The 9,916-nt window shown below is 40.9% G+C and overlaps 1 protein-coding gene across 2 annotated transcripts; it reads right to left on the bottom strand.

The window, feature by feature from the left end:
* Positions 1 to 2,694: 2,694 nt before the first annotated feature.
* ATP23 (ATP23 metallopeptidase and ATP synthase assembly factor homolog) lies at positions 2,695 to 9,907 on the bottom strand. 2 transcript variants are annotated; one of them, XM_032689347.1, is made up of 6 exons: positions 9,644 to 9,907; positions 8,319 to 8,364; positions 8,130 to 8,211; positions 7,359 to 7,496; positions 4,329 to 4,412; positions 2,695 to 3,405 (listed from the first exon to the last, which is right to left on the bottom strand). In XM_032689347.1, the coding sequence occupies exons 1-6, from the start codon at positions 9,822 to 9,824 to the stop codon at positions 3,202 to 3,204; spliced, it is 735 nt and encodes a 244-aa protein (XP_032545238.1). In that variant the 5' UTR covers positions 9,825 to 9,907; the 3' UTR covers positions 2,695 to 3,201. The 2 variants fall into 2 exon arrangements, with proteins under 2 accessions (XP_032545238.1, XP_032545239.1); XM_032689348.1 differs by having other exon boundaries at positions 8,319 to 8,401; positions 9,644 to 9,756.
* Between the last annotated feature and the right edge of the window lie 9 nt (positions 9,908 to 9,916).

The raw sequence follows: 9,916 nt of genomic DNA, 5'->3' as shown, positions 1-9,916 counted from the left end.
TCAACTCCTTGTCCAGATCCAGGACTGGCCCCAGTAAGGGGGAACACCACTAAAGACCTGCCGCCAGCTGGATGTAGTACCATTAACCACCATGCTCTGGGTCCAGCCATCCAGACAGTTCTTAGCCCAGGGAACAGTGCACCTCTCCAAGCCATGGGCAGACAGTTTCTCCAGGAGAATGCTGTGGGAGACGGTGCCAAAGGTTTTACTGAAGTCCAGGCAAACATCCACAGTCTTTCCCTCATTCACTAAGCAGGTCACCTTGTCACAGAAGGAGATTAGATTGGTCAGGAAGGACCTGCCTTTCATAAACCCTTCATAAACCATGCTGATCCCCTGGTTGTCTTGTATGTGCCAAATGATAGCACTCAAGATTATCTGCTCCATGACCTTCCCCAATACCATGGTCAGACTGACAGGCCTGTAGTTCCCTGGATCCTCTTTCTGACCCTACTTGTAACTAGGCATCACATTTGCTAACCCCCAGTCAACTGTGACCTTCCTGTTTGACCAGGACTGCTGGTAAATGATGGGAAGTGGTTCAGTGAGCACTTCTGCCAGCTCCCTCGGTAACCCTCAGTGACTCTCACCCAGCTGCACAGCCTTGTGTGTGTCTAAATGGTGTACCAGGTCACTGACCATTTTCCCTTGGATTATGGGGGCTTCATTCTGCTCCGCATCCATCTCCCCACTCAGAGGGCTGGGTACTCAGAGAACAACTGGCCTTACTGCTTAAGACTGAGGCAAAGAAAGCATTAAGAACCTCTGCCTTTTCTTCATCCTTTGCTACCATTTCCCTCCATATCCAATAAATTATGGAGATTTTCCTTAGCCCTCCTTTTGTCACAAATGCATTTATTGAAACATTTTTATTGTCTTTTACAGCAGTAGCCAGATTAAGTTCTAGTTGGGCTTTGGCCCTTCTCATTTTCTCACTGCATAACCTCACAGCACCCTTGTACTCCTCCTGAGCTGCCTGTCCCTTCTTCAAAAGGTCATCAACTCTCCTTTTTTACCTGAGTTCTAGAAGTGCAAGTTCTGCTGAGTCCCCTCCTTCCTTCTCTGAGAATTGCAAACTCAAACATTTTGTGATTACTGTGCCCAAGATCACATCACATTTCATACTGATTTTATATTTTATATATATATATATGTTTTCATATAGCTCAGTGTACTCTTTGTTACCAACATTTCTTACAGATACCTCTGGAATACTTTCCTTCCAAGATTTTTGATCATGTTCATCTATCAAAAATGCTGAAGGAAAAAAGTAGCTTGTATGCTTATATTTTCTAGTTTTTATTGATGTATTTTCCATTTCTAAGTAAACCTTATAAAGCTTATCCCAGATAGCAGACAAATGTATATATTTAAACTATGTATTGGTCAAAATATAATATAAATGCAAACACACGCACATTAATTAAGGCAGAACTTCCGTTAGTAAGTTATAATGAAGGGAAGGAATTATCTGTCAGAGTATGTGTCAGAAGCATAAAAAACTCAGCGTCATACATTGTACTGACTAAAATGGTGATTTGAAGAGAAGTAAAGGTTAAGGGAATATTAACATATAAGATTATGCTGTTTTCAAGGCATCTCTGATCCCCAGGGGATTTTGGAAACCCTAGGTCTATATAGACTGCATCAAACATGGGAAGCTTAGGACTCAATCTGTAATTTTCTCTATAGGTATCCAGGGTATTATATATCCATTTTTTTCTGTTCAGATATTCAGCCATGCGATTATGTCAGTCACAGATGGAATTACCCTAAGAAAATATGATTATGAAATCTCCATTTGAAATTCTTTAACACTCTTTTGAAAGCACAGGTTTGGGGAATCTTTGTCAAGACAACTTCCTCCAATACAAGTGGGATGACTTTCTGAGGGATCTGCATTAATACGTAGTGCCAGAAATAATGGTTACTGTAGGTATGAATTATGCTACACCTACACACATAGTCCAACACAAACAGAACAATTCAGACAAGTCAGGCTAATGATTAGACCTCTCAGGCACTTCTAGTATGTGTTGTTTTATCTTTGTGAGGGCAGTGCTTAGGTGTGAATCTTCTCAAATTGTTTGCTACCGGTTAGGAAAATACACTGCTGGCTCTATTGTCTTCTTCATGAGTCTTGCTCCCAAGTGACACCTTAGAAGCAGGACATGGGGCTAGAGGCTAATCGCATGAGTGAATACTTCTCAGGAGGAAATTACGGAATGACTGTCAGATCCAAAACATTGTAGGCATGTGAAATAAACAGGTGGATTGCACAAGCCCAAAGCTACAGTCAAAGAGCCCTGTCAGAGGCTGCCAAATTCTGGAGGTACATGGGAGGACCTTCCCTCTCAGCTGTAGCATCTGTCAGGCACTTGAAATCTGTGCATGTGCTGACTTTTCCTTACTTGAGCAGTTCAGTACCTCACTCCTGCTCCAGTCTCACCAGGGAGTCTGTTGCCCCACTGCAGCCAAATCTCACAGTTACGTGTAGCCTGATAAAGCTTCATACACTGACAGTCCTGTTATCACAAAATATATTGGGACACAGGACAGGAGAAGGTAACACTCATCATCATACCCAGTCCTCCACCACCAGAGAAAATTAGCACAGGAGCACCAATTCAGGGCATAAAGGACTCAAGTCACAAAAGCTTTCCCACCACTAACAAATGTTAGACCTACCAAGAATTTCAAGAGGTGCTCAAAAACAAACGCAGCAGTTTATTATATTTTAGGTTTAGCCATAGTTATTAAATCTAGACCCTCAAGCTGTAGTTCGGGTGCCCATCTTTTAAAATAGAGTGATTAAGATCACTGACTTCATGACTGTGTATCAAAGATGGTGGAAATAAAAAGATTTATTTAGTAACAACAAAACTTTTAGAAACCAACTCCTAGTCAGTCAGATTGAAAAGAATTAAATGTGCATTGAAATGCGCAGATCATTATTTTTGACAAGTCATTTGGCATATACTAAATTATCTTCCTGGAACAACAGGTGAGGAAACACGATTTTTAGTCTTGTTCATTTACCCTGTTTACTTCCACAGAAGCTGGTTCCTGAAAAAAGTTTACAAAATTAATTGATACATTTGATAGAATTGCCCTTTCCACCAGCACTGTGTGCATAGACTGTAACTCCAGATGTTACAGAACAGAGAATTAACAATTTCTCACATGTTTTCTTTTCCCCCCTTACAAATTAGCATTATAGCGATCTCTGTTCTGAAAGTCTCTATAAGCACGTCTTGCATCTGCTTTGCTGTGTGGGATTCTTCCAAAAGGTTCTAGATCATTGAAGCAGGCATCAAAAACTTCATCCACAGCTTTTTCAGCTGTTTCTTTGCTAACTTTTCTAACAGCCAGAATGGAACGAATTGCTCTGTCTCGTACACAAGTCTAAAGGGGAAAAAAGATAAAGAAAAATCTGACGTTATTAGTATAAATTTTTTCCAGATTTTGTCAAGTAGTAACTCCTACTACATAGGCAATAATTTTGTATCACAGAAGAGTCAAACAGTGCCTGTAATAAGTATTATAGTATATTTTAGTTTTATCCTCTGTTAATTATGTGTTTTAGTTTTCCATGTACACATAAACCATGTGATAATTAAAAGACATTCCTTAGAACAGAAATTAAAACCCAATTTGGCATTTTTGTAGGTATCAAGTATTTGTAAAACTTATCCTGCACACAAGAAAAATATGTCAGAAAGAAACAGACATAAGTTTCAGTTAGTTTCAAATTGAAATGCTATAAAACATAAAGGAATGACTTTTCTATTGGCATTCGATATCTCTCTTTATGGCAACTTATTCTTACAGTTTGTCTACAAAAACATAAAAAAAGATGTAAATATCAGCTACAAGCTACTGCCACTGTAACATGAGCAACTAATTGTAACTCAATCTGTAGGCTTCATTACTATTTACAAAAATTAATTCTTGTAAGACTTAATACACATGGTTATTCAGAAATCTTGTCATTCTGCTTCCTCCAGTTTTCAAAGACTTTTAAAAACAATGTTCCCACTACATTTCCTGCAAACCCTGTTTTTTGTCTGGTTCTTATTAGCCATCCATTGTCAATGGTATTGCTTTATGATATTACTAAGTATTCAGAAATTTCACTCCAATAAAAATAACATGCTGGGAAAAAAAATTAACATCAGTCATTAAAGCTTAGTTAAGAGAAAACAGCAAGCCCATGGCATCTACTTCTTTTTCTGATGTTTTTGGGTATGAAAGTGTAGAAGGCTGAGATCAAGTAGGTAACGATGGCTCATAAAAAATGATTAGACTTTAACATTTACAGTCTTTACCTGATGATGTCCTTTCAATCCAAATTTAAACCTGGCTATTTCATTCATCAATGTACAGTCTCCACTGAGATTAGCAGCTCGAATCTATTGAGAAAAATACAAAGCCACAAGATCAGAGAAACACATGAAAACACAATGTCAAAAAAGTTGTAACAAATTTTTTTCTTCAGTATTTTTCTGATGACTGCTGGTAGAGATTATTCCCAAGGCCACTTTAGTTTCTTAAGTACCTGTTACCCTTTATATCCACCCTCTCAGCCTCAGCGAACTGTAAAGTATTACTACAGCAACCTTTCCAGGAACTACATCTCGCATATTCCTACAGTAGAGATCATATGTATATGAACTGCTAGAAGAACATGGAAAGTAATATTCTCCCCAATCTATATCAGAAGCTGTTACAAGAGTCAGAAAGAAAGGCAGATACCTTTCAAAGACTACAGCTGCAATATCCAGAAGAGCAGTAACCCATCTGTTTTGCAAAAAAACACATTTAAATGAGTATGTATGGTTTAGCTTGTTAACTGTTTTGTTCTGTACACTGTAATTTCTTTTGTCTGCCAACTGTTCCAACTGTACCCTACCTGGTCTGTCAGGAAATGTAAATAAACTGTGATTTCCTACAATTAAGTACCAGAGTGAGAATAAATGAATGGAAAATATGAAAGGTAAGAATTAAAAAGCTATCAACAAAAAATGTAAACACCATGTATTAAAGTAAGTATCAGAAGACTTTAGGTAAACGCATAATCTCAATGAGAGCAAGAACACGCACAATCTTGTTTTATATATGTATTCTCTAAACTTGTGTTTGAGGCTTTCATGCTTTATTCTGCACTGTGTAAATGCTTAGACAAAAAAATAGACAATAGTTAATAATTCTGAATTACTGTATTAGGTTTACATGGCAGGATGTTGGCAGTGAGATTCCTGCCAGGGTGGTTTCTGTGAAACAGGACAAGTGGCTGCCCCCATGTCAGAAAGAACCAGCTTTAACTGGTTCTAAAACAGACCTACCACTAGTCAAAGTTGAGACCGTTGGTGGCTGGTTGTATCTCTGTGATGACATGTTTAAGAAAGGATAACAAGTGTTACAGGGCAGCTGTAGACAGAGACAGAGGAGTAAGAAAAATGTGAGGGAAACAGACCCACAGACACCAAGACCAGTGAAGAAGGAGGGGGAAGAGGTGCTCCAGGCATCAGAGGAGCGCCTGCAGTCTGTGAAAGAACACAGTAGAGTAGAAATCCACACTGCGGTCCAAGGAAGACGCTATGACAGAGCAGACGGACATGCTCTGAAAAAAGCTGCAGCCCATGTGGGAGTAGATTTTCTGTCAGGCACTGTGGGCCATAGGGGAGCAATGCTAGAGCAGTCCATCCCCAAAAGACTGTACGCTGTGGAAAGGACTCAAGTTAGAGCGGGTCTTGAAGAATAGCAGCCCAGGGAAAAGACTCAGAGCAGTTCACGAAGGACTGTAATCTGTGGGAGGGACCTCACATTGAATCAGGGGAACAGAGTGAGGGTGAAGGAGCAGCAAAGTGTTATGAACTGACCACAGCTTGCATTCCCTGTCTCCCCATGCCGCTTGGCAGGTTAGGAGATAGAAGAGCCAGGAATGAAGGAGTGAAGTTGAGCTTGGGAAGAAATTGAGAGGAGGGGGAAGGTATTTTTAGTTCTTTTTTCACTATCATATTCTGTCATTAATTGGTAATAAATTAAATTAACCTTCTCCAAGTCAAATGTATTTTTGCCATGACAGCAACTGGTGAATGACCTCCATGTCCTTGTCTTGATCTGTGAGTTTTTGAATCTTACTTTTGTCCCCTGTACCATTGAGGAGGGGAAGTCAGAGAATGGCTCAGTGGGTTCCTGGCAGCTATACAGAATGGCTTTATTGATACCACATAAGATTACTTCATTAAGTCTTACCTATAAAAAGATAATAAGTGACAGTAGCTCTTTTCTACAGCACATATGAATTCAATTAATTAATTAAAATGAATTTTTATGAAATCTGACTTGTTCAGTACCAAACTCATAATTTTGGTTATCTCACATACTATTTATAGGTGAAACTTGTGCACATCTAAAGTCTAGATCAAATAAGTTCTCATTAAAAACAAACAAATCAACCAACCCACGACCTAAAAAAACCCAAACAAACCAGAAACAAACCCACCATAATATTTTTATGTATTTAAAAAAAAAACAGTTAAAAAAATACCTAATTCACAAAGTCATAGGTATATACTTTCATAAGATTAATCATAAGAGTTTTTCTGTGGTCAAACAATATGGATTATATCAGAAATGAAATAAAAGCACGCAAATACACATGGATCATATACACAAGAGGAATCCTTCCCAACCTGCAATCCATTTAATTTCACCTCCTAAAGCATCAATTATTAAAGCCTTTTAAGCAGAAAATGTGCTCTGAAATCACAGAATCATAGAATCATTTGGCTTGGAAGGGACCTTAAACATCATCTAGTTCCAATTCCCCTGCCATGGGCAGGGACACACTAGACCAGGTTGCTCAGAGCCCCATCCAGTTGACATGGAGTCATAACTACAGTGTACTATTAGCAATATCACAATTATTCAAAAAATGAATGTGACAGGAAAAGACAAATTTGTTGTTAATCAAAAAAATCTAAACAAAAATAAGGTTACTGTACTACTGTGAAAACTACCCAACACACCAAGATTTGCACAGGAGAAAAAGAATGCTATAAACATTTGAATAATGTGTGAATATGTTTTCCCTTCTAACTACTCTCATCTGTCAATAACCACTTTGTGCTATGTCTATACTCACAGTGATCATTCTACTTATAGGACATTAACTTACTAATATTTGTGAAAACTAAGTATTTGTTTTCTGAATGAAGCCATTTAGGTTGACCTGACAGAAAGGACAAAAAGGATCAAAATAAGTGAAGTGTGTGTAACAGACCATATAACATGAAGCATCTCTAACAACCAGCAGTAATTAATAAAATGACATTAGAAGCATTTTAACTTACCTCTGAGCATGCCAAGTGCTTGACGTTTTTAAACCAATCTACGTGCGCACGGCAGTGATCAAATGCATGAATCAATTCATGTGTGACCACCCGGTTCATATGGGATTGTTGGCGAATGTTGTTCTGACACAGAACAATCTGAGGAAGAAGAGATAAAAGAACCCTTTTCAACAAGTTTCAATACCTCCCTTACTTCTCAGAGCGCACATCATCTACAGCATTTAGTGTCTTTAGATCACTGTTTTTCAACATTAACAGCCTTATCATTCTGCAGTATATTAGTTCCAATACAGAATCACACAGAATATGCTGAGTTGGAAGGGACCTACAAGGATAATCGAGTCCAACTCCTGGCCCTCCATCTCCAAGAGTCACACCATGTGCCTGAGAGCATTGTCCAAATGCTTCTTGAACTCTGACAGGCTTAGTGCTGTAACCCCATCTCTGGGGAGCCTATTCCAGCACCCAACCACCTCTGGGTGAAGAACCTTTTTCTAATATCCAATCTAAACCTCCCCTGACACAACTTCAGGACATTCCCTCGGGTCCTGTCACTGGTCACCACAGAAAAGAGATCAGTGTCTGCCCCTCCTCTTCCCCTCACAAGGAAGTTATAGACTGCAATGAGGTCTCCCTTCAGTGCCATGAAACATCTTTCATTTATCTTATTTTCATTACTAACGCAAATATCAGTGTTGGTAAATTTAATCCTAGTAACAAAATACTAAAAAAATTGTAGTACTTTGAAAGGGGGCTAGGTCCAACACCTACCTGAGATGTGGCAGCATCAAAACCTCCACTGACACAGCCATCGCAGTTTTCACAAGAAAAGTGCCGGTCATTGAAGACAGTGCTGAAAGGCCCAAACAAATGAAGTTACAGAAAAGAATTTGAAAAACATCAGTCACTACTTACAATAGTGATGTTACCACACAGAACAAGATGAATTAGTTTACATACCAACCAGATTGCTTCATAGCCTCAAGGAGCAGCTGAGCATATGGATCTAGAAAAACATTGCTGCAATCAATTTCTCTAAATCCCTACATTCAAAACAAAAGTTCTGAAAGTCATCTATAAAATCAAAATACAAACACAGCTAAAGAAAAAAAAACAAACAAGAAAAGCACTATACATGCAAATTCATACTTTGCAGTATTTAACCTCAATACAATGCAACAGGCATTTGTTACAAGTCTGACTATGTGAAGTGATACAGAATCATAGAGTGGTTTGGGTTGGAAGGGACCTTCAAAATAATCTACTCTCAATCCCCCGCCACGGGCAAAGATACCTTCCACTAGACCAGGTTCCTCAGAGCCCCATCCAACCTGGCCTTGAACATTCCCAGGGATGAGGCACCTGCAACTTCTCTGGGCAACTGTTCCAGTGCCTCACCACCCCCAGAGTAAGGAATTTCTTTCGTATATATAACCTAAATTTCCCCTCTTTCAGTTTGAACCCATTACTTCTTGTCCTATCACTACAGTTTGTGATGAAGAGTCCCTATCCAGCTTCCTTGTAGGCCCCCTTCAGATACTAAAAGGTTGCTATGAGGTCTCCACACAACATTCTCTTCTCCAGGCCGAACAGCCCCAAGTGTCTCAGCCTTTCTTTGTAGGAGAGGTGCTCCAGTCATGCTATCAACTTGGTGGCCCTTCTCTGGGCTCCCTCCACCAGTTCCATGTCCTTCTTATACTGGGGGTTCCAGAGCTGGACACTGTAATCCAGGTGGGGTCTCATGAGAGCAGAAGAGAGGGGGAGAATCACACCTCCCTCGACCTGCTGGCCCCACTGCTTTTGATGCAGCCCAGCATACAGAGTCAAAGCTGTTCAGGAATCAAGTCACTCCTGACTGATAGTTATTCGACTACTAGTATAAACAGAGCGACTTACAGTGATCATCGTTTGCTGCTAACATTCATAGTCAACATCACACAGCGAAAAGGGCACAAATGCACAGAAATTGACAAAGCATCACAATTTCTCAGGGGAAAAAAAAAGTAGAGAAGGACCTTCTGCTAGGGAAAGAAAACGCCCTCTTGGCCACTTTCGAAATAACTTGTGTTAAGCAAAACCAGCCGGTTCATAAAGCAGCAGCCCCATTCCGCCACCTGCTGGGGTCCGTGCGGCCGCCCCGGGCAGCGGCAGCGGAGGGGGCGCAGCTCCGGTACCGAGACCCCGCAGCACAAGGTCACAGCGGCGGGACACGGGCGGCACGAGTCCCACGCCAGGGCCCCCGCTGCGCCAGGGCCGGGCCCGCCGGGGCACGGGGAAGCGCTTACTCGTTTCCAGGGTCATCCTCAGCATCAACTGACACTTGTTGTGGAAGGTGAAAAGGCTGCGGACCAGGAAGCTCTGCGGCTTCTTGTTCCGATCTGGGAAGAGCCGATAGCCGAAATCATCCTCCTCCACCGCCCCTTTCTTCTCGGCCGCCGGCGGCGAGTCACCCTCCCCATGCTCCATGGCCGACTGTGCCCTCCCGCTCCCACGGGTCCCCGTCCCTGCGGGACAGGGCTCAGGGCAGCGAGCACCGCGCCGGGGCTGAGCAGCGCCAA

This window comes from Chiroxiphia lanceolata, chromosome 5 (assembly GCF_009829145.1).
Source record: "Chiroxiphia lanceolata isolate bChiLan1 chromosome 5, bChiLan1.pri, whole genome shotgun sequence".
In the NCBI taxonomy this organism is placed as follows: Eukaryota; Metazoa; Chordata; class Aves; order Passeriformes; family Pipridae; genus Chiroxiphia; species Chiroxiphia lanceolata.
Note: the sequence above shows the minus strand (reverse complement) of the source record. Positions and strands in the feature narration are given on the sequence as shown.